This window comes from Gymnodraco acuticeps, unplaced genomic scaffold, assembly GCF_902827175.1.
Source record: "Gymnodraco acuticeps unplaced genomic scaffold, fGymAcu1.1, whole genome shotgun sequence".
Classification (NCBI taxonomy): domain Eukaryota; kingdom Metazoa; phylum Chordata; class Actinopteri; order Perciformes; family Bathydraconidae; genus Gymnodraco; species Gymnodraco acuticeps.
In genome coordinates, this window is record NW_022991259.1 from 56,977 (window position 1) to 82,587 (window position 25,611).

Below are 25,611 nucleotides of genomic sequence, written 5' to 3' on the forward strand. Positions count from 1 at the left end.
CGCATTAGCGTTTATCATATCCCTTAAGTATAGATTTTTATCTTTCAACATATCTTCAGTACATGAGCCTTTCACTTAAATGTCATTATGAAACCTTTGAAACCTTTTCCTAAGGGTGTAGCTGATGAAATCTTCATACTTTCAAAGGCTGAAGGCTGTGTATTACTGTAATGTTACCATGGCGAAGTGTACATTTGACATTTCTGCCATTGGATCTTTGAGAATTGTAAACACAAGAGTAATAGTGTCATTTACAGTAATACATCTTTATTATGGACAACTTCATGTGACTGTACACATTGAAAACAGATAGAAAGAGCAAAACCCAACATATTTCTAGAAGCCATGAACAATGATGATCCAAGAAATAATTATGCATTAACACATCATGGGTATTTTTACATTACATATGCAAGTTTCTGCAGGCTGTGTCTCTTGTGACAACAACTGAGAGAACATTTCATGTTGCTTACACAGATGAGTCCACTGAATATGAGTCTTGACTTGAAACAGCAGTCCTGTGAAGAGATCAGATGTCTTATATCAGTATTTAGAGATGTCTACAAACTGGCCTCAAAGCAACAAAGTGCAGCAAAAAGCCAACTTACTGATCAATATGTAAAACTTCCCTCCTGTATCCAGCCTGAAGAAATTAGTAACACATATACAAAATATTAATTAACCATTTAATCACTGTAGTTTAACGACTTGTGGTACTGGCTTTCCTAAAGTCTTTCATATTGATATATTTTTCTCCACTTCTTAGCTTATCGGCAGCTCAACGGTTCACAGAAGCCAATAGTATCTTGCAACGTAAGCTACCAATCTTTCTTTCCCAAGTTTAGAGAGTTATTGTGGCTTATAAATCAAACTGACTGCTTAACAAAAATGTAATGCTAATGTTTTTCACCAAAAAGTGTGAAGGAACTGGGTCTGCTTTGTCAGAACTACTGTTCGGCTTCAAATTCAATGCTGGTCTGAAATGATGAGCACCATAAAGTTTAAGAAGTATAATCCAAACATGTGAGCTACACACAAAATCACGGCGGGCACAGCCATATCACTTCTCACTTGTCCCCACTTCCTTTAATACGGCACAGCTGTAGTTAGTATTCTGTGAAGTTGCGCTGTGCTGAATGGAGTAGCATCACTATGAGGTGCTCTTACACATTCGCTTTTGAATTTACGGCCCATGAGAAACATATTTTAAAACAAAAATCCAGCCATATTTCATCTTAAGAGTACTTTGATAGAGGACATGTCAAATTCCACTCGCAGCTCTGTCAGGAGGGGGGGAAAACTGATGGCCATGCATGTTAAAAGCCTATGCGCCATCAAAGCCCCTTGGGCTACAAAGGGCTCTTTTAGCAAATGGATGGCAGCAGCTGCAAACTCTGGGCTGTTCTTAATGTGCACGGTGCAGATGTCTGCACTTGAGTCCCACAGTCTGAGACAGATCTGTCTGGCTCTACACTGAGCCTCTCTCATCATATCATTGCAGCTTCATTAAGCGCTGAAATCAATACCAACATCTGCCTGGCGGTTTTTGCTCTCCAATTAAAAGGGACAAACACTTAAAAGGTACAGTTATAACCACTGGAGACATTTTGCTTTATATTATATGCATCCTTTTTATATTAATGTATTAGCCTGACTAAAATGATCATCATGATACTATACTAGCATTTGTGGCTAGCTGTGATTGGATTGATTTTATATTTTTATTTGTTTGTTTATATCTGTTTAGCTTTTTATCTTATTTATTGATGTGTGTTTTGTCTTTTTGTATGTGATATGGACCTTGAGTCTGGAATAAAGATTGGATACCGGATACTACTGACTTTTTCTGTGGCAAAAGCAGTTTTGTCAACACCTTTAAGAAATGGTGTCTGAATTAAGGGGATTTCCTAACCATGACTGATTGTATTGGCTTTTTTTTAAATTATTTGATTAGTCTCGCACTCAGGCTTTAAAAGTAGAGCAAACAATGGAGGGTAGCGTGGCCATGGATGTATCCCAAGTTGATTTTGATTCTGAAAACTGGAACAGCAATGAAAGTGGAATACACCACTGTGACTCATCTCATAGCTGAATAGGAGCAGAGCGACATATGGGTTTATATGTTGGCCTCACAATGTGTTGAATTGTCAAACCAGAGAACATTTATTTGAAGAACAAACCTTTTTATGTTTTACACTTAAGGCTCACAGAAGGTGATTTCGCTGACAAATAAATCCAAACATGAGGCGACAGGGATACAAGAGCTGCAATTACCAAAATCAATACACAGGGATAATAAATGTGTTGCAGACATGAATCATATTCGGTACATCTATCCAATCAGCGAACTTGGACAGAACATTGTTGACTATTGAACTCATTTAATGCTTAAAACAAATACAAGTTACTTCACTGGGTCATCACAATTGAACAATAGATTTTTTTTTCATATTTGTAACACCCTCAGAAATATACATTCACATGGCTGCATACAGACACTTTCTCTCTGCTGATTTTCTTTCAATAACATTACATCGACAAACTGTATGCGTCACCCTTTTGTATGACAGTGAAGCTGCTAGTGGCATTTTTAAAAAAACGTACCGGAGGAGCGTTTCTAGGGTTGGACTTTGGAAATAAGCTATCCATCGACTTCATCTATCCATCACCAAGTCTCTATGTTTGCAGTCAAAATAGGTATATTTTACATGACAGGGTCCCTACGCAGTTGTCCCTAAATAAATCCCAACTATAATCTCAACCATATGTACAATATTTACAGTGGAATGTTGAACATACTGAATACAAAAAGTAGATTAGGATGGAATGAAGTTACAGTCAGTATTACAAAATAGAAACTCATAACACCCTGACAACATGAAGACAATGTTAACATCTACCAGTATACAGAATGTCCACTCCAAATTGTTTTTCTTTCTCTACCGTTTTAGAAGCAAGTGCGGCAGTGGCTTTCTAATGGATGCAGACAAAAGGTGAGATTAAACCCTAAAGTTGTGCTTTAAAAAGGAGTCGGTCTGATCTCTACTTGGGGCCAAAGTTGCTTTTTTCAAATTGGATTTCAATCTTTTTTCACTAGATTTCATGTTTCAATTGTTGTGCTTTGAAAGGTCAGCGATATGTGACAACGTTTGATCTCTTTAGGGTCTTTATTGATAAGAGAGAAAAAGTGCTGTGTTACCGTGAAGCAATCATTAAACGTTAAAAGGGCTTCTAAGAGATGAATTGATTTTGAGATCAAGACACATTGTTAGTATCAAATTGGAGCTCGGGGGAATAACATCCCCACTATACTAACTAAAATTCACTGCAAGTTAAGAACGATCATTTGTCTGATTTTAAGAGGTTTGCAGTCTGTGTCATATTTCAATATTACTCTTTGTTATTCTTCTGCATGAATAACTTAAAACGCTGGAGCAGCATCTGTCTCCTGTCTTTGATAGGCACTGAATGCACAAAAACATAAAACGTTTTGTGTCTATTATGCTGTGATATGTCTGTAGAATTTAAAAGAAGAACATTCAGCAAAGCCGTTCACCTTTTATCAAGTGAATGATAAAATAAAGGCAATATAATTGGGATTTGCTTTTGCACTTGGAAAGTAGCAACCCAGACGCTGCTGTTGTTTAGTTTTCTCTCGCTAAAACCTGTAAGCCACCATTTATGTTCTCAATCTCTAGTGGATACACCGAACAAAAACAAAAATAAGGCAGTAGAAAATGAATCTTAACTGAAATCAACAGGCTTTTGATAAGACCCTTTTATCTCCCACTTCTGTAATGTTAATCTTGTGTTGAAAATACAATAGAAATTGAGGCTCATGATTAACATGCTCATCTAAAAACGTACAGTAGACAAGCATGGACTGTAAAACATTCACATCTCCAGCGATCTGCTCCCAGGGAGATGTTCTTTTTTCATCTTTATTTATATATATATTTATATACTTTTTTTTAGCGTTTAACTGCAATATTGTTGTTACCTTTGTTGTTAACGACAGCACTGACAAAGTGTCGTCTTTCAAGCTGCGAATGAGGACAAACACACTGGATTTTATACCGAAACGAAATTTCAAACGTACGCACATCCACTCCAACACAAAACATGCATAACATAAGGCTTAATAACGTATTTATATTGTTCAGAGCGAGTCAGATGTGATGCCCATATCCACCGATTTACTCCTTTGCATCGGTTTTATCGGATATTTCACTTTTTTTTTGTTCCAAGGAAATGCATTTTGCACTCCATCCATCCACTGGCACTTATTAACAGGGATTTAAAAAAAGCCAGATACAGCCTATATTACGCCTTCTGACAGCCCTATTGGCAGATTCAGATGATTAGGAAAAGGACAACCATTCATTCCTTTAAAATCCCCCATACAGAATTTCATTTTAGAAAGAAAAAAAATAAACAGATGGAAAATAAACCCAATGAAAGCAGCAGGTGACTTTTTATACTCCAGCATGGCCACCATTCATTTTTCAATTCCCTTTACATGATAAATGTTCTCTCAAAGTCACAAATGTAAGCATCTGTTGACACTTCTCTCCTATCCGTGTCCTTTGTCTCCATGGACATCTCCTCATGCTGTTGGTGTAAGGGCTCAAGCCAATTCTTTCAGCACACAGTCACATATTATAAGGAGAGGCAGAGTCATATTTGGGAAATTCCTCAGACACTTTTCTCTGACATCCATTTGATAAAAGAAGGGTTAGAACAACACAATTATGACAACTCAACATAGAAAAAAAATACAGACATTTCATTATAGTGGTAAGATCAAGAGCTCGTCAACCTGTTAAAGTCAAGTGACAATCATGATATTTCAGAGCATTATTGAAGGTGTTTTTATGACTCCGAGACTCACCAAACCTTATTTGGACGTGGTTGTGATGCACCAATGAAAAGTAGACATTTTTGCAGCCCTTCTCTCTGCTGTACTCTTATTCACTGATGTGGAAACGTTCTTAGCGTTATTAAAATTTAAGGGGAAAATTATTGAAAATACTCAATTTGTATCTGCCACATGGCTCAGTAGGCCGACTCCCTCTCAGTTAAGCTAAACCAAGCCTATACACACAGGGGGGAGCAAGAAATACTAAGCATGTCTTTGGAACACAGCACATAACACATCTGCTGTAAATGCTGTACAAAAATGAGTTTCATGGACGCTAACCCCAGTGAGAAACAGAAATGACACAAGTGCTTTATGGCGTTTTTTTTGTTTTTCTCTGAAACATTTGACCACACAATTACAAACACATAGAACTCCACCTGTAATTATGTCGAACATTTAACCCTCATATCTCTGCTTACTTAAAAATCATACAAAAAGACTTTATAAAAATAACAAAAACGGCAATGGCAATAAAAAAACAGAAATAAATCCGCACATCCAGTGTAGGACTTTCACAAGTGTGCTCAGCAAAACCTCAACCTGCAGTCTCTTTTTATACATGTAATACATTTATAACATGGAAAAATACACAAAAAGAATATTACACCAGTATTAATCAACCAATCACCTGTCTGGACTCGTACTCAAGTCCGTTTACATACCTTAGTTTGTACTCTTTGCCCATTCACCTGATGGAACTGATACCAATGCTGTCATATTGAGAAGTTGATGTTTTGCTAGCACTTTAAATAGACGCTTGATTTTCTAATTGAGATTAGTTTGGATAGGGTCTGATATGGGGGGGGGGGGGTCGAGTCAAGGGGGAGGGGGGGGGTACTAGGTTGAGGATAGTGGGCTGTGTAGGGGGCAGCTAGACGAATGGGAGGGTGGGGTGGTGACGGAGGTGAAGGGTGCAGTGGAATGCAGGTGAGGGGGACCAAAGGGTTTGGTTGTAGCATGCCACTAAACATACCACTCTTTCTTAGAAATGACAGAGCCGTCGGTTTGAGAGATCATATCATCGGCTATCTCAGGTTCACGATCATACTGGAAATTCAGAGTCCGCTCATCATAATCTCGGCTCTCCCCTTCGTCCACAGTGAAATAGGGCCTCTTCAGGTCCTCTTGCTCTGGGTCAAAATCGGGCACGCTCGCCTCAAACCCAGCGGGGCCGCTGATCTGGGCGGGTTTCTTCTCGTCGTCTGAGTCGTCCGGGTACTGGAGGTTCTTGGGGATCGGAGGGTGTGCGGGCAGACCGCCGGCCTTGCTGTACCCATTACCGAACACGTGTTTCTTAGTGCTGTAGTCTCCTTTGAAGGTGCGCTGGCGGCGGCGCAGGAATACGAAGAGCAGTGTGGCCGCCAGCCCCAACAGGGCGACTCCCGCCACAGCGCACCCGATGGCGGCGCCTGTATTCTGGCTCGTCTTGACCTCAGGGAGCCTGGTTGGCGGGTTGTTAGGGGATTCTGGGTAGGAAAAGACAGATGGAAGGGAGTGTGTCAGTGCTCTGGTGGGAGGAGGTGCATTTGTGCAGGTGCAGATTTTGTTTTTTATGAAGTAAGGGAGACAAGGACGGAAAAGCAAAGGGAAAAGGAAGGACCCCCGGCGCCATGACAACCCCCCAACCCCCCCAACCCAAAAGGAGGCCTCACCGAGTGTGGCAAGGCTCCGTCAGTAACATGCACATGCAGTGTTAGAGATGAAATAAAGAGCCAGTTCAAACAGAGAGTAAACAACTGAAGAGATAAAAGTGAATGAAGTTTGTCAACATGCATCAACCATAGCTTCTTCTCTTCTCTTTGAAGGTGGAAGAAAATGAAACCATTTAATAAAAAAACTGAGGATTAATTCACAAGTCTTTTCAGTTAATACATTCAGCTTAGTCGGTTAGTAGTACATAGAATGATATATTGTAGTACAGTCCAGCATGAAAGAGTGCATCATGACATATAAGCATCTTCATCATCACTGCATCAGTAATGAAATGGAAGAACACTTGCAGAGATGATTATTAGTAGCCAAGCATACACAGCCATGATGCATCAAGAGAGCTGATAAACATGAAGCTCCTGCAGTCAGGCAGCAGAGCAGACAGCACAGAAAAATATACATTATTCAGTAAAGAGAAAAGTATCAAATGAGTCAAAGACGTGCTCTTAGTTATAAAGACAACAGAGTGACTATGAATAATTGCCTGCAAGAGACAAACAATACCCAAGATGCAATAGAGTAACAGCTAAGATTTAGCCTTGCCAATTCAAAAAGAGACATTGTTTTAAATTCAGAACTGCCAGCGTCATACCATATCTGGAGCTAAACTGAAACATTACATTCATTCCACCATTTTAGAGCCTCCTCACGGGAAGGGAACAACGCTCACAACAAGCACAGCTGTAGCTTACAGTGAATCAAATCGCTGAAAGCTATGTTCCTTACATACCATCTTCACTTAAAAAATATAAAAATGCATAGCTCTTTGAAGCACAGACAAAAAATACGTCTTTATGAAACGTGATCAAAGCCTCAAGGCGCACAGGTAGCGCTTGTCTAAACCTGCAGAGCACAGGCACATTTAACTTCAAGTCCTCAACAGTGAGCTGGAAAAGACAACACAAAGAAGATACTGAAGAAATGGTGTGGGAGAGGACTGAAGACAAAGGAGATGGAAACAGCGAGGAAGAAAGGAGGGAGAGCCCAGCTCACGCAGGGCAAACTACAGACTTGGTATGCAACAAGGCATGACACAGTCAGATGAGATAAAGAGGAGATGTACTGCCATGATGCTATTTTTGCCTTCTGTTGTACCGATGTATTACCATCCTGTTATGACACATAATCTAGTAAGCATATATTATCTCTGTTCATCAGATGACAAAAGATGGATCAGATCAAACAGGTTCTGCAATTCTCAGGAGGAAGATTTGACTGACATCATGTTCATTCTTGATCCACTATGACTTACATTTACTTTAATAAACATCATCATGTCACAGCCTAACATGTAACACATCTAAGAAAATGTGTATACTGTATTTGTGTTCTTATACAATTTGATGTACGCTATATGGAAACGTATGGCATTAAATCTAAGTATAAGTATTCATGTGTGAGTATAAGTGTGTGTTTAAGATTATGGAGTTTCTATATTTAAAAAAGCGATTGAAATAATATAAACATACAACTGCAAATCTAAGACAAAATGTAACCTGAACAAAGAAACACTTCAAAAACATTTGTTCAGCATTTCTGAAAGAATAGCAAGTTCATACAAAAAATATCCTAATTATTCCTGTTACAGTTGGTAGGCAAGCAGCTTTTTTAGTATACAAATGTGCCAATTCAAAAAGGAATAGTGTATATTGTGTTTTTTTTTTACCAATCACACATTTTCCCTTTTTTTGGGCAACCAGTGCCTTCATTGTAGAGACAGGCTTAAAACCGGTAGACTGAGGGGATGAAACAAATGGCCCCGAGCCGGATTTAGACCGGGGTCCATTGCTTGGCGACCAAGCCACAGGTCATGGACCGCCAGCTCAACCAACTGAGCTATACAGCGTTCCACTTGAGACCATTTTGTGTAGGATTTATTTTCATCCGTAGCATTATCCAGGATTATAGTTACTTATCAATTAAGTTTCTTAAAGATAAGAATAATGGATTCTTAAAACGCATCGATCATCTTCCCATTCCTAAACTGCACAAATGATTTAGGAAGATGTCAATATGTAAAGGCAACAAACATCAGACAGCACGGTTTCCTCAGTATGGCCCTAATCAAGAAACTGTTTAATATAGTCAATTGTGGTTCGGGGATTGGAAACTAATCATAAGTGATGCAAAATGAAAGGTTTGTGTTGAGCAATCTTAAACGTTCCTTATAGAGATATACAACTCTCTCTGCTGCCTTGCAGGAAGTCATATATAGTTGAATCAGAGCATTACGGCAAAAAAAAACCCAGCCGATCTGAAAACCTATGCTACTCATCAAGCACAACCAAAAAGACAAATTCCCTTATAAGCAGAGAATGATTTTTTAAATGACTGCCCTTATTGGTTAGATCAAAACCATTATACTCAATTAGAACTGCTTTTAAGTGGAAAAGATTCATCTCTGCATAACTCTGGAAGAAAGGGATGGACTTGGGCGAAGATGAGAGAAGCTTTGGAGCCGTCCCCTCTCCTTTAATTACAATGGCACCCTATCAGTCCAAAGGAGCGACGACCTCCCGAACACAGACACTCTCCTCGGTTGATCTTCCTCGGCCCCCTCTCTCCCAGGGCCGGCAGCAAAGCTCTCCAATTTCTAAAGCGGTGCCGGGCACAGTCTCAAATATCAGCTCAGGTTTTAATCTCACTACCTAATGGGATTATTCAGACAGAGGCCTTCATTACACACATGAATGAGAGAGCAGGGCCAGGTCACCCCTGCTCAAGAACACATCCTTCCAGCAAGCTCAAAGACGGGGTGAAAATCTAGAGGATGACAGAGAGAAAAAATCATTCTCCCATAATCCTCTCCTCTACCAGCAACTGCCTTCTAATGCTAGGCTATGTCTTCCCTCTCATCGGTAATTAGCATTAGGCAGCTCCCTGTCTTTACATTTCTATAGTTGCCTTGAAATGCACTACTTAGAGGTGCGAAACACAAGGCGGGGTCATAAAAACTACAGAACAGAGGCAGTAAAAGAAGATGCAGTGAGCCTTCAAAGGTGCTCCCCATCACCTCCATTTCTATAAAGGATCAGGTGACAGCACCTCCTGACACCCATATTTCAAAGAATGTCAAAGCTAATAAGAATGGGTTATAGTCCATACAAAATACAGACATGAAAGCAGATGTAAACATGCAGGTATTTGTATGACTCTTTGGCCATCTCACCCACCTCTAAGGAGGTCTCGGAAGATGCAGGAATTTAGAAATGGAGCCATTAAGACGTGTTGCTGAAGGAATAGAATGTTCAGGTGGCTCTACCTCTGTATTGGAGGTACTAGAAAAGCAGAAGAAAGAAGCTAACAAACGCCACGAAGCGCTCATCAGACCACTTCAGTGCAGTGAAGGAACGCTGATTTAGTTTTGCAACTCAAAGAGGTGCATTGGCGAAGAAGAGTGCCTGTTCTCACGGCGTTATCCAGCTCACTTCTGCTATGTATTATCCATCCGCAAGGTCACATAGCAACCTCCCATTCAGCCTCCTTGGCCTTGTATGAGAGAAGATAAGGAAGTATTTATCAATTTCCCCAGCGCTGTGCCTTTGTTACTACGTACATACTATGAGAATGTGAAATAAAAGTAGCTATGGTGCGAACGTTACAGAAACTCTAATAATATAACACATTTTGAAATGGTTGGGGTACGTAGGAGGGAAGAGGCGTTCCACCAGCACGCCATCGCTCCACGCAACACCTGCCAACACGTAGATAACAAATACCTCAAAGCAGCACCACAGCAGCCCTGATACTGTTCCAGGCAACAAAAAGGCAGTGTCTATTAAAACCGCGCAGAAAAAACGCAGATAGGGGGGTAACCTTGAGTTGCTACGACTAAAATGTACTATTGAGATTAATAGATGCCAGGATGTGCTATGAAAGGCTATAATTCAATCCAAAAGCATGATAGATGTATACAGGTAAGGAACAACATGAAATACTGCGGCCGTTTAGGTGCTGCAACCATGCTGTTTAGTCTTGCATTAATCATACTATTTTGAACACTCACATTTAACTTGATCGAGTGGATGATTTACAACCCAGGACCATTTTCATTGACAAAATCTGTTTCCTTTGCAATCCGATAAGTGCTCATTTTGTGCTCATTTGTGTAAAACAGGAGGGAGTCTTTAAGAGAAACAAATGGTAAACAAATGATGCACACTCTGGTTCTTGCCAGATTTGTGGCTTCAGAAAACAACACACATTCAGAGCAAGGTTTTGTAATTCTAATGTAGGATTGAGTAACACAAGCCAGCAGCACACTGTTCATAGGGGGCTTTAAAAGGGAGAGAAACGGTATCCCAACTCTGTCCTGCAGGTACTGTTCCTGGGTGTGCTCCAGTCATGTCTGCACATGAAGAAAAGGAGTACTAGACAGGTACAAACATTCCTGAGTCTTAGAGTAATCACTCGGACATGGTGTTATGACAGAGAGACTGAGAGAATGGGAGAGGATTTCAAAGGGCGGCGCAGGGAGTGGTGTTTAAATACGACTAAATGAGGAACACGCCGCAGACAACAGAAGGTGAAAAGAAAACAGAGGGCTACTCTAAGAGTTTGACGAGTGGCAACAAAGAGGAAAAAGGAAGATGCCTCTGAGAAGCGGGGGAGTGACAACGGCAAATAAAGAACGGCGTAATGAGTGAGGAAGGAAGGGGACAACGGGGAAGACGCATTTATTCAGTGGTTTCAACGATGCTCATTACTCCCCTGTCTGAATTTGCCAGTGGTTGTGAAGTCATGAAAATGTAATGCTGCCACAACGAATAAAAGCTCATCACTGACAAGAATTGAATATGCTGCCGGGAAGCAGAGGACAAGGCAAAGCTCTTTTTCACCCCATCACACACCCGCCTTCCAATATCTGCCATTTATTCCCATTTGTACATATATATTTTTGCTTTTTGCTATCACTGATAGCTTGCCTCACAGGAAGGTAAATGCCATAACAACTTCAGATTAGTAATTCAAATGTGATTCCCCACAAACCAGTCAAAGGATGGCAGGCATGGGATGTGCTGAAGGAGATAACATGCATCAAAATGCTCGTGACATCATCTTTGGTGGGTTGTGAACATGCAACGACTTGCAGGACAGTCCAGTCAGAGAAACAGGAAACGCTTCATGTTTTCATCTCTTTAAAGGCCCTGTCACACTGTCCCGAAATTGACACCCGATGGACACACGATAAAGGAAATGTTCAAATTCGGCTGTGATCGTAGCAACATCGGGCCATTCGTGAGGGCATCTTAAGCCATCGTATGGCAGCAACTTCGTGAGCGGCTACTTCGTAAGGCACTCGTGAGGGCATCTTGTCAAATCGTGTCATCTTCGTGTTATCATCGGTGCATTCGCCCTCACTCTGATCGGGGCGAATGCCCGATGGCACAGATGATAACAAGATGCCCTCACGATGGCCTTACGAAGGGCACAATTGACACACGAATTCAACACGAAAATGAACCTTCGCAAGGTCCTTCGGCAATTTTTTGGCATGCCAAAGATTTTGCTGCCGGAGCCTGAGAAACTCCACCGGCGGTCATACGATGGCTTAAGATGCCCTCACGAATGGCCCGATGTTGCTACGATCACAGCCGAATTTGAACATTTCCTTTATCGTGTGTCCATCGGGTTGTTTTATTGCACAACAAAATCATGTAAATATATTATGTAAATAACCCAATTTGTGTTCTGTGAAACTAAAAAGGATATAATATATTATTTTGAAGGACAGTTGACAGGAAGTTGTTGTTGTTATGGAAACAACATTACGGAGAAAACGTAATATTTTCTACATATAACGACGGATAAAGTAAAGAACAAAGTCTGAAGATATCAGTACAGTATCATAGTACTGTAACATAATTGTTTTTGGTACTTTCATTGCAGTTGTATGTCTTAAATGTAATGTAAATGTTGCCTTCGTGTGTGGTTCGGGGCCATCTTCGTGCGAAATTCACAATTCCATATTCGTGTGTCCATCGGGTGTCAATTTCGGGACAGTGTGACAGGGCCTTTAAGCAGAAGCAGCAATCTCTGACTTTTTTATTTATTTGGTGACTACGGATTCCCAACTTTGACAATGTTTGCGTTACCCTTTCGGTAGTTTATAGTTGAAATAAACTAAAAAGTCATCTAGAAGAAGCATGACTAAGATCACAAAAAAATATATTCAACACCGCTACTGTGGCTGAAAATACTGAAACATACTTGTTTCCTTTAGGAAAGTATGTTTGTGCCCTTTCTGGTGCACATTAATGTTGTCATTCTATCCTAACAAACACTCAACACAAATGAGCTTTTAATGAGCAATGGATATTAAAACAATTAAACACCTATGCTCTTTTAAGACACATGTTTACAGAAAAGGCACCATTATGAATCCATCTCTATGTTTCCCTGCTAGCCTTTATGTGGCTTCAGTGCTAAGTATTGTAAGGACACCTTATTGGGTCATCAAACATGCAGTAAACAAATCTGCATGTTAGAACGCGTTAAGCCAGCTGAGGTCGGGGCCATGTTTGTTCCCTGCACCATCCTCTGTCGTTTTTTTTCAATCTCCTTGTTGTTATTTTGGAGCTGTGTGTGTAATGAGTGAATCACCACACAGCAGCTCTGGAGCCAGTGGTCAGACCCTGGGACAGCGTCTGACCTACTTCATCAGGCTGTCAGGGAGGCGTGACAGATCCAACACCACATGGGTGGACGGTGAGGAATCGGAGGAGGAGGAGGGAGAAGGGAGGAGGAAGAGAAGCAGAGCTGGGCCGAAGGGTCCTAGCCAATCCCCCTGCTCCATCTGTCTGCCACATCCCTCTCCTCTGCATATCCTCCGGAGAGCAGAAACAGCAAGCCATGCAGAAACAAATGTTAAGATAAATCACTACGATCTCAGCTTCTCTGCTCTCCCATGCTCTCCCCTTGTGACATTTCCATTTCACTCTCACAGCCGGGCTATCTCTTCTCCTCAACAAAAAAATAAAAAGTGGCCCCCTTTACACAGTAAGCATCCCCCTCCTCCATTTTATGCAAAATGAGCTGCAGCCACAATATCTTCCCCCTCAGTGCTCTCACTGGCAGAGCAAAACACAGCGGAGGCTTTATGGGGCGGCCTATAGTGCGCAAGCACGGGAGCGGCTCTTGCTAATGTCTCATTTGGATAATGAGGTGTATTCTTGGCAGGATCTGAGCAGAAAGCAGTCCCTCCTGTAGAGAGGATGCGGGGGCTACGCAGTCCCTCTATCAGCCTGCAGACCTGAAATCCATCTTGGTTTGTAGATGCTGGATCAGATGGTTCAAGGGTGATGAGAAGTTAGTATTAAGAGCATTGGACCGAGACACTGGATGAGCTCCTCAACTGCCAGCATGCATGTACTTGAAGTGAGGGTGCAATGATATACAAGATATACGCGTGTGGCCTTTGAATCTATGAATAATGCACGAAAGCGACACTGCAATGTTCTCCAGCTATAGCAGCAATTGAGACAGTCTCCACCATGACAGGCGGAGACAAACAAATTTCACATTGCTGGAGGAGCCTGTGCAGAGCTGACATCATAATGTCTCTTGTCTCTGTCAGAGGAAAGAAAGGAGACAAATGGCTGTGTGGAGCAGCTCTGCTGTTAGATGTCAGTAATATATGGTGCGATTACTGCGATACTTGTTTTATTCAAGGATGTTCCCGTCGCGGTTTCACGAGTTTTATCACGCGAAGCAATCACCTTGGTCACGGTGACAGACAGAGCTAAAAGTCTGTTTCGCAGCTGATAAAAGTTAACCATGCCACCAACAACCAATGTTATTTACAGTTTGCTAGTTTATTTTTAAAGCCACTAACTGCAGTTTTGTATTGCTTTTGGTATTTGGCAGCCCCGGTGGACCAGATGAAGCTTAGAGTATTACAACGGTAGACTTCTTGTCACAGAGTCTCTCTTCAAAAATCATGAAAATGTACCGCCTTATCCTCAAAGTGTATTTCTTGTTAGGAACTCAACTTTAGAAAATTGATATATTTGAGGCAAGGGGACACCATTTCGGCACTTTAAGCATTCTGGTTTCTGGTTGATGTCCAAGTACTATTGACCAATTGCATTTTGGCAGGCTTCTGTTAAAGGCAGGTTAACAGTCAGTTTGGGGAACAAAAGGGCAGACATTATTGGCAAAAATGCAATCCCAGCAGCCATAGGATATTATCTGACTAGCGTAATGTTAGCTTGTCAACTGGCTACTCAAACAAGCAAGTTGTATACTTTACTGTCTCTCAAATCCAACTCCGTTCTTGCATCTTATGCTCCTATTGGAATTGAAACAATCAGCAGCCCAAAGGAAAGTAATTATTGACCTGGATATCTGCTAAAAATCTCAAGATATAGCGCCTTGCCTCTGGGTTCCAAGATTGGTGAAGAATCAATTGTAAGTATAGGGTATAATTCAATAGGGTAATGTGGAGCCAAAAATAAATTCAAGTGAAATTGGTAAATACGTTTAAAAAAAGACTATGTGTGTCAAGGAATAATTTGCCCTGCATGTCCTCCTTTGCCCTCTGATACAGATGCCCCAACAGGCAGCCGCTATCTCCCATAAGGAGGGGCTGCCCTAGCATATTGTTGATGTTACCAGTTTGTGACCGGGCAACTCTCGGTCAGAGATAGTTATTGTTGTGGGACACCTGGAACACATCCTTCTCGGGGTGTAGATTACCCCGAGCCATAAGCGACAACAATTGTGATAGAGTGTCCTCAGCTGTTTAGTCTATCTATTGAAGAATGTTGATTATTACACTCTGAACTAGTTAAAACCTCGAACTACAGGAGGGTGCTTCAGAATTTATTTGGCATCTCAACCGTGTGGCCAGATCGTGGCCCGTGACATGTCTTGTGATTTCTCCGGCCGAAGCTCCAAATAAACCGCCAGTGTTTGCCATCAAAGCTCCAGCTCTCCTCGTGTCTCTCTGAGTCCTGTTTACAATTGCTTCAGAAGTTTCCCCCACAATGTGTAAAACATTTCACTACTACTGTGTCTCACTGTTTTAAACACTGACCTTTACATACTCACACCTTTACAAGAATTCTAGTTCCTGTTTGCTTTGGAGTCCATTTCTGGAATCTAAATTCTCCCCCAAAAATCCGATCCACTGAAGCATGTCCTTCTGTCACATGGATCTAGTTATTTATTTATAAATCCATTGGACTGCCTATGCTTTATTCATTTCATTTTCACTGTGTGGTCCCTCTCAACTTCATTTTCTAACACAGGTTCATGCAAGCGTGAACAGATCTCGGCACCGGTGCTTACAGGAGGATCCATCCTCACACTTTCCAGCTAAATTGATGAGAATGCTCTCACTCCATCCAGCTTAACCCGAGTGGTAAAGCCCTATAGCAAAGCTGACTGCACCTCTGCTCTCTAAAGCAACTCTGCGCCACAGCCTCGACAAAAGGGGATGAAACTTAGCGCTGCTAGGCGGTAAGTGGAATGGCTGAAAGGATCACATACTGGCTGACCCCGAGCTGATTTGATATTATCCTTCACAGCTGATCCTGCTAATGTGGCGAGAATTATGCATTGTCTTTGACTCACTCTGGCCCCAACTCGCAAAGATTAGCGCTGTTGTGTGGGATAGTCAAGGTTAAAAAATATCTTATCAAGTTCAAAAGATTATTCAAGTGAGTAAACTAATTAATTCTGCGGTCAATGTGCTGCTCCACTGAGAGGAATGTTCCCACAAGTCACATTGCTGTTGAGAGAAAAGAAACACATCCTCTTTCTCAGGGGTGATAATTACATAATTGCAAGGCCATCCTGACAAAACCGCCATTCATCATTATGAGCTGGATGGCAGCTTGGAATTGTTTCGAGTGTGATGGTGGGAAAGCTGATTATCTTAATGAAAGACTGATTTGAGTCTCTTAAGTTGGGGAGGATCTTTGAGGTTAAACTGCATTATTCTGCTCTTTTCCTGTGGCTTTGTTAGCTGCAATATTTAAATGTTTTCCTATCAGGCGGGTTCAAAAATATCTTTCATTGTGAGGCTGTTTAATCATCTAAATTTTTCAAAATGGCCTCTGATGCCTGTAAGTAATTCGCTGATTAATCAGACCTGACGATTTGTCAACCATCCGTCGGGAGAGTTCTGAACTGAATATGAATGAGAGAGGTGTTTGCTAAGAACAGGCCCTTTCCATGAAGCTCTTCTCTCTCGCCTCCCGCTCTTCTTTTTTCCTTCAGATTTCCTCTTTCACCTCTTTTTTACCTGAGAGCGAGGATTGATTAAAACAGGAGAGTGGCTCATTAGATTCAGACAAGCGACACCATATCTGCAGAACACATGTCCTTGGAGAAGCCGTCTTCGCCCATGTGCCTCACCGTAGGCAATGCCATTTCCACCGCAAACACTATCCCCAAACTAATTGAAACAAGGTGCTCCGTGGCCCCGCTATCTGCCGAGGTGACAGTTATGCGGCTCCCACAAATCTGTCCGTGAAAACTGAGGAGCTTGATTAAAATGTGCCTTCTTTAAGTGCTCCATCAGTGCTGTTTCCAACCGTGAAGAAATAGCTTTTCTGTGATACAAACAAGTTGTCACGGATATTTTATCTTTGTGACACTGGAAGCGCTGTGTCAATCTAAAAATCAACTTCAAAATGAAAACAAAAAGCTTTGCTGCCGATCCCATGCATTATACAGCTAGTAGTAGTGCATTTGGATACATATAGGTCTCTATAGTGACAACACTGTGTGATAGTGGCATAAAGTGCTTGATGTTCATTGCTCAGATACGGTTTAGCGAAGATTTATTGACGGTAGAAACACTCTGGATGGCCTCTTAGTCCAAAAACATTGCAATGTGCTATAACAAGGAAATGAAATGGCACTAGTCTAGAAATGTTCAGCTCTGGTCGCTCTGCTGAGCATGTCCTGCAACTAACGGCTTGGTCACCTTCCCTTTCTACGAAGGGAGAACACTTAGCTAACATTACTGAGGCCCCCATGGTGCAGCCTTGAACAGCAGCCAGCAGTGGGCTCTCTCACCTGCCACGTCTCAGCCAGGCCTGTCTCAGGCTATAGGGAGGCACAAAGATGCTCTTTGAAGTTAATGAAGCATCAGCATACTTCTTTAACTCCACCACCGGGTCATTAAGCTCAGCCAATGTCAAGACTGCATAGAAGACTTCAAAAAGAATTAGAAGGAAATGCCGTGCCCACCCTCAAGTTCACCTCTAAGACTCTTTCATGTCTTCATAACGGATGCAGTGTCTGCCATTACATTCACAGAAATGTCTTCTAAAAAGGAACATTTCTTACATCCTTGAAACGTAATGATGTTCTTTGATAGTGCGGGAGATTATGCTGACAAGCTTGCTCAAGACGGGCTAGCATTTCACAATATCAGCAGAGATCACAAGCGCCGTCCCACTGTAATGTATCCATGTTGGACCTGCATGAGACGCAGGGACAGCTCGGCCCGTTTGAACATGCTGCTTCTGCACTCTGCAACATTAACCATACTAATGTTCGACAGTTTACTCCAGCTGTTTGTGACCATGCAGCGATTTGACTGGGTGCCATGTTGGAGCTCTGAACTGTGTTTTACGAGGGTGGCTCCTCTCCCTTTCACTTGTCACTGTTACTATGGGAACTGGCAAAAATATATTTTTTTTAAGGCTTGCGTGGGACCTTTAGGGGATGTTCTCTAAAAAAAATCTGCACTTTTGCCAATCTAACAACATAGAATCCTACTTGCAGCTATCATCCAGCCAGTTTGTTATACAGAGAGATGTTTTATTTTAAAGCAAAGGTTTTTAGGCTACATTTGAAATATTTCAGCACAGCATGGTAAGTGTCAGTGCTCTGCAGTGCTCTGTTAATTAGAGTGGGAAAGATTTAATGTGATATTAATTCTCTCTATTTTATTCTGTACTAATAGTTCATTAAAGACTGTATATAATGGCTATTTTGCACATCTCTTTCAAGATTTCAAGATATTCTAAGGTTTATTGACATATCATATACACAACTATGGTGTAGTTATGCAATGAATGAAAGTCTTGGGTCGCAGGTTCCTCAACAGTGCATGACAAGACATCTATCAATATGTGTGTATACCTCCACCATTAAACTGTCATATTCTGCACATTTATTATACTATCTACATACATAAGAGTATAATTCATGTGTATAATATCAGTTAAAATAAGTGCTTCAACATAGTTAACATTACAGGAAAGCGATATATTAGACGGTACTTTGTCATCTGTAGATACCCCCAAAGCTTTCTTCCTATTTAAAAGAAGACCTTAATCTAAAGTATTATTTAATGTTTGAATAAAGGTTCATTAGTTTTTCTGTTTTGCACATCCTCCTATTAATATTTGTGTACATCCTGCACTGTGAACTGTTTTATTGTAGAGATCACTTACAGTATCTTCTTGATATTTTATATTCTATATTTCCATCATCTATATATTTTTTTCATCAAATAAAACACATAAAAACAATAATTCAATAACGTGCTTTAACCACTAGGCGGTGCACACAAGGTACACAGAGCCATAATTACTTTTTATTATTAGTGTAGGACACTTATGTATGTATAACATCTAAAGATGTGTAGTTTTATTCATGTTTTCACATCATTTTACAGGATATTGCTATACTATTGCTCATGCTTTACTTCTACACATTAATATCTGATTTGTATCACAGACATAAAGGCATATCCATTTAATGGCAAGCTATTGAAATTCTGATTCCATAGATGTTTCTCCCATCACCCAAAACCCCTGACTATTCTTTTAACTCAGTATTTACATTCTTATATTCAAAGAAAATCAGTAATATCTTTAAAAACTACAAGTCCTTTTCTATCAGCTGTGCAACCGATATGGTGTAAATATAGCCTATCTACTAATTGGATCAAATCTAAAAGTCAGCCGAATTAATGTTGATACTGCAAGGAGACGTATTGTGTGAAGAGAAATTTAAGATGTTGTTTAATTGCTGATATATTTATGATCCACGTCACATATTCAGTTTCCATGGCAGTTCTTCCAGTTTGTCTAGAAGTCTTCTAATTAGGGCTCTATAAATAAATAACTACGGCAGATATGTAATATTTAATGCAGCCGAACCGTGTATTACAAAGCCGTTATGTGATGACTTTCAAAGAGAAAAGCAAGCACACTCGGAATAAATATAATTTTTTTTAAATGTTTTTCGGACTTCATATATCGCATAAACATCATATCCCAACGTGCATTGCGGCTAAACAATCCAATCACCGAGCTTAAACCATAGCTGAGGACCTTGGGTAATCAGTTCAGTGGCTGTGTATCTGTTTCTGGGTATTTTATTTTGAAATTCAGTTCCTGACGGGCGGCAAAAAAGCACGAGATTATGGAATCAAACAAATAAATAAAAACAAGGATAATTGTATGTTATTGTTGAGTAAATAACAGTGTGTTATTTAGAAAATAAATTAGAAGGAGAAAAAGTCCGACATTATACGATTTAAAAATAAAAACAATAATCGTAAGAACCTTAGACTGTAAATATAAAGAACATGTTTTTATGAACCATACAGCTTCCGGTCTTCCAAGACCCGACCGGACAAAAAGACGTGGTGCAGGCACGAAACATATTACCAATAGAAATACATTGCTTTTAAAATTGTTCTGTGTGACACGAAAAAAAGGGGAAAATCGTGTTGAACACGAATCAATAGATTAAATGTCGTGACTATAACACGAAATGCCGTGAGACTGGGTTGTCTATCGCTACAATTCCCGCCTCCAACCTTGCAACTATAATACATTGAACACATGTACCGTTACCAGTAAAGGAGGCAGGCAAAATAACCCAACATGAGGCACATAGAACAGGCGATAGCATCATAGGGAGGGAGGAGAGCTATCGTTAGCTATCATCGTCAGCTATCAAGCTATGGTAGCTACCATTAGCAAAGCCAAAAGACTGCGTCGTTAATAGAAGGAGGATTATGAGTTATTGAACTGCACCTGTGATTAGATGTACAACGTGAAGTAACTGCTGTGACCAAGAGTTTAAACAAGATCGACTAAGTTAAGCTATAAGCAAGACAAACATGCAGCAGCAAAGACACACAGGAGACCCGGAAATGACAACACCTACATATCTAGTAAATCTCAAGATATCAAAGATTGAGTTATTTTAGCTCAAGAAAACATTTAAAAACCTTTCTTTGACATAATACTAGGTCTCTAGATGACATGTAATAACTAAAGTGTTTTAATTATGGTAAACATGCAGAGTAGCAGGGAGAAAAAGCTAGCTCCCGCTGAGAGCAAAGAGTGTTTTCACAGCTTCAAATTCAAGCATTACATTTCCTTTAACCTGCTCAACACCCTGCAAACCTTTGCTTGGCTTTACATATGTATACATTCAAATTTAAATTGAATGTGCTCAAATGATGCACCCATGCGCTATTCACCGCAGTCACTTAGTACAATTAAACACATAAATGAGGAGAATAAACAGAAAGACCACAGGGACAAAGCCAGTGTGGTTTGTTCATTTAAGCAATCAATGAAAAAGCAGAAATAGAAAATTACTTTGGTGCCTTTGTTTTGCCTACTCTAAAGGGATACAGTATCAAAGAGTACAATGTCTTTGGAACACAATTACTCAACACAAGCTGGTGCTGGGTGATTTCCAGACTGTAGATTACTTCCTCACTTTCCTGCTTGATAAGTATGGGGCTATTCATTCTCCTCTGACAACTTCTCACAACGCAGGTAATGACATCACACCATACAGAGCTGCTTTCTCCTCCTAGCTTTACCCCTAAGCAGTAGAGAATAACACAGTGAAAACAAGGAAACAGGAAAACAAAACAAAAAGTATCCAATGATACTGTAAGGCACAGCTGTTCACTTCACACCAAGCCCAGCGTTCCCAGAGACACAACATGAGTCAACATGCAAAGCAATGCAAGTTAGAACACCCCCGCTTCCCAGAAAACAAGTAGAACAAAGAGTGAAGGGAAAAAGTCCTTCCAGTCCGACCAGAGCAAAACTGTCACAGTCTCCCAATACCACACACACAGCTGCTAGCAATAGAAAAAGATTCCCACATTAACAGTTCATATAGTGAAATCTGGTATAGCAAGGGCTTTTAGTGCAAAATATGTCTCCTATGGATGAAAACCCAGAGGAACCACTGTGCGTGTGTGCCAGCGATTATGTGGAAGGCACGGGAACTGAATCAGTTTTGTTCAGCATTTTGTTTTCCCCAGAAGACAGAAGAGACAAAAGAACGAAGGCAGAGCTCCACTACAAAAGAGGCACGGGCTGTTCGGAGAAATGGGAGCGTGATGCGAGCAAACTATGATCAATACAGTACCTTCACCTCAAACCCCCATATTCCTTGATGTTATTTTAGGCGCTGATAATAGACCTGCTTTATATCGCTCCCACACATGCGCCTGGGTGCGTAACAGGGCAGGGTGAGAGGGGGCGGCTGTTGTGTTCTCACAATGTGTGTGAGTAGCGATGATACACAAACACAGAGGCTTTTTTTAAGCTCATCTCACCTTACTCACAGTGCAGTGGGGGGGCCACACAGCCAGGCCAGGTGGGAGTAGCATCAAGAAACCCCAGACTATCATCTTCCATCATGTGTGTGTGAATGTTTGCTTGAATAGGGGGTTTGATGGTTCTCTTTAGCAGGGTACTGTATTGACGCAAGCCATGCCGGAGTTACTTAAGAGACAGAGAACGGAAGCGAGCGCTTGTATCAAACTACCTGTGATGTTGACGTCCACAATGGCAGTTCGAGTCCCGATGCCGTTGGTCGCGTCGCAGACGTAGGTGCCGGCCAGATCGTAGGTCACAGGTCCATTGAAGAACAGGGTGTTGTTCTTGATCTCCACATTACTGGGCAGGGAGCCGTTCAAGCTGTGGGGAGAGACAGAGGCGGTAATACAGACACTATAAAAAGGCAAAATTACACCAGCTAGGCCCTCCCCTAGGAGCAGCAAAAGCATTTCAAGGCGCATGAAAAATACAGTCTCTAGTGCAAAAACAAACCTGGATGTGTGTGCGAGGGTAAGATAAATACCAGAAATATTTGACAGCGCTATATTTCAGCCATCATCCATCAAGTCCAAACAAAATTATGAGGACAGGGAATCCCAGCAGGTCCAAACAGGCAAGACATAGTTGATGCCTGAGGACACAGGCTCTCTTGGCAGGTGGAATACAAAACAGACAGTGGTAGGAGGAAGGGTGGGGGTGGAGGACGGGGGCTTCTTTGCTCAACTACGGCACCGCTCACATGGCTGGATTGAAGACTCAGGGGGCCTGTCAAGAGAGGCAGCTGATCAAGCGATAAATGTAGAATCTACCAAATGCTGGGCTGTCAATGAGAAGTGGAGCCCGTCTCCCTGCCTGAGGTGTTTGTCTTCATGGTTCACTTTATGTCCCGCGTTCAGGCTTGCTCATGTCCTTTGATCAGGTCAGCACACTCTGAGGTCAGGGATCACGAGCTCACTAAACCTCCTTTCTATTATCTGGACCCTTTTTGTGGCGCCCGGAGGCTTGAAAAAAGGTATCAAATTGTGCAACAATAAGACGTTTCCTGTTAGCTTCCCCTCGATGAGCTTCATCAGCTGCTGTGAATGGATCCTACTCAAGTGGAGCTACAGACTGTGATAGTATCATAGCTGTGACTGTGTGGGGATGCTGGGTGTGGGTGACGCTGTTTTTTTAAGGATTCTGCAAAAGAGGTTACACCCTACACTTTGTATATGTAAAGCTCTATTGAGTACAGCCAGAGAAAAAATAATTAAATGTAATATAAGAGAGGAAACTAAATAAGGTATCATGCTAACAAAGGCCACACATCAAGCACTTGAGCTGCACTAAACAGGCTTTCAACAAGGCTCTTCAGTGACATGGGGAAAGACACAGTGGCATGGTAATGTCACTTAGAAACGACCTATCCATATGTGGTTCAATTCTGACAATGGAGCAGATTTTCTAGGCAAGTCAGTATGAAAAGCTTGGAGATTTAAAAAAAAAATATATTATAAGAAACGTCATGTCTTCAGGTATGCATTGCAAGCATATTCATCAGTATTTAAAGTGGTAGACATAAGAGAGGGTATACAATATTTAAATCGCAAAAAAAGCATATAAAGCACAATGAATGCTGAACTTACAATACAATATGTCAGCCACTTTTTTTATAGTATATAAATCGTGTAATACTGTACATATTCATGAGTGATTATAGTATGTATACATCATTTGAATTAGCCCTATATGCATTAAAATGTGAATGAGGCTTGCTAAACTGCTTTACAGATACAGTATGACCTTCATATGAAGTGTTACATTTTTCAATGATAAAGTGTCCATAGCTGGGAACAAAAGGGTAATAGAAAGAGCTGTGGTGGAGCTGTTTTTCATTGGCCACCTTGGTGACATTGTACAAGAGAGTTGCAAACAACCAACAGTACAGTGTGCCACGATTCAATAATCAGTTACCCTGTGAGCCTCTATCGAATGCTGAGTCTTGCAAAGCCCAATTGATTTGTTGCAGAATGGGAAAGGTGGCTAAATGCTATTCACCGCAGATTCTGCGGCGACCTGATCATTTGTACGAAGACATCTGAATGTGTGTGTGTGTGTGAGTATCAAGGACAGTCCATTCATCATCCCGCCATGCTACTACAACCCACATTGTGTGGAGGTGGCTTTGAACTTCAATACTGAAAATAAAACAGTCTGTGTATGCTTAAATGCCTACAATTACAATGCTCTTGTTATTCTAGTTTATAGATCTCAAAATAAGATTGTTTACATTGGAAACAGAGGCCTGATTGCAGGAAATTAAAATCTTCTTCAAAGAGAAAAAGTTAATACTTTCTGGACATGGAACAAACAAACAAGTAGCGATAAAGGACGTCTTTAATCAAACATACATCCGTTTAATTAGCCTAAATGTGTTTGTGTATTTGTGTCGAGCGTGCGGTTTCATTGTCTTTGATGAGACTAAGAAAGCATTAGCAATACTTACTAATTGCTTATGGTAAATAAAAGGGGCAATAAACTTGCCTTAAAGGGATATTAAGTGATCTGTGCGTTTTATCCACAGCCATTGGTGAATCGCACCAACAGTTCCCTTACTGTGGCCTTTAATCGACATGAATAATATAATCACATTTTTACAATGGAGATAAGTAAGCCAGCTAATTAGAGTGGAGTTAGAAGTAATCACACCGCAAAACGCAGTGATAAGAATAACACTGCTTTCTTATTTATAGAGCCCCATGTGTGTGTGTGTGTGTGTGTGTGTGTGTGTGTGTGTGTGTGTGTGTGTGTGTGTGTGTGTGTGTGTGTGTGTGTGTGTGTGTGTGGTGTGTGGGTGTGTGGTGTGTGTGTGTGTGTGTGTGTGTGTGTGTGTGTGTGTGTGTGTGTGTGTGTGTGTGTGTGTGTGAATATGGCTTTTCAGGAAAGAAAAAAAGAAATCCTAGCACACAAGTAATAGTTATTTTTGATGACAAAAACAACACTACCCCTACTTAGTATTCATTAGGCGCACTGGAAACGAGCGTGGTGAGTGAAGAATGCCCTACAAGCAAACATTTTTTTTTTAAAAAACAATAAAGTTCAAATAGGGTTTGTCCTTTGTTTTGTAGAGTCTCCATTATTAGTTATGTGCAGCTCCCAATTAACCCATTTAGAGAAATAGCCCTGGCATTGTTCTATTACAAAAACAAAGAAAATCAAAGATTCTCAGATGATTTTTTTTTTTTTCACACAATGCAGGGAAACAAAGCAAGTGTGGAAACAGAAAAACAAATAGCTGCCATATGAACCCAATGAATTACAAAATAAATGAACCTTTAACCATTATTATTATCTATTCAATAAGATATATCATATTTACATTTCATTTAGCAGTACAAATAATGTGGGCCTCCTCACAGATATATTAGTATT

General features: G+C 40.8%; 1 protein-coding gene across 1 annotated transcript in view; it reads right to left on the reverse strand.

Moving 5' to 3' along the window:
• Window positions 1-250: 250 nt before the first annotated feature.
• nectin1b (nectin cell adhesion molecule 1b) overlaps window positions 251-25,611 on the reverse strand; it is a 77,689-nt gene continuing 52,328 nt past the window's right edge. The window contains exons 5-6 of the mRNA XM_034239779.1: window positions 22,409-22,560; window positions 251-6,387 (exon numbers count right to left, since the gene is read on the reverse strand). Coding sequence (XP_034095670.1) covers window positions 5,885-6,387; window positions 22,409-22,560 — 655 coding nt within the window. The 3' untranslated portion in view covers window positions 251-5,884. The remainder of the gene's footprint in view (window positions 6,388-22,408; window positions 22,561-25,611) is intronic.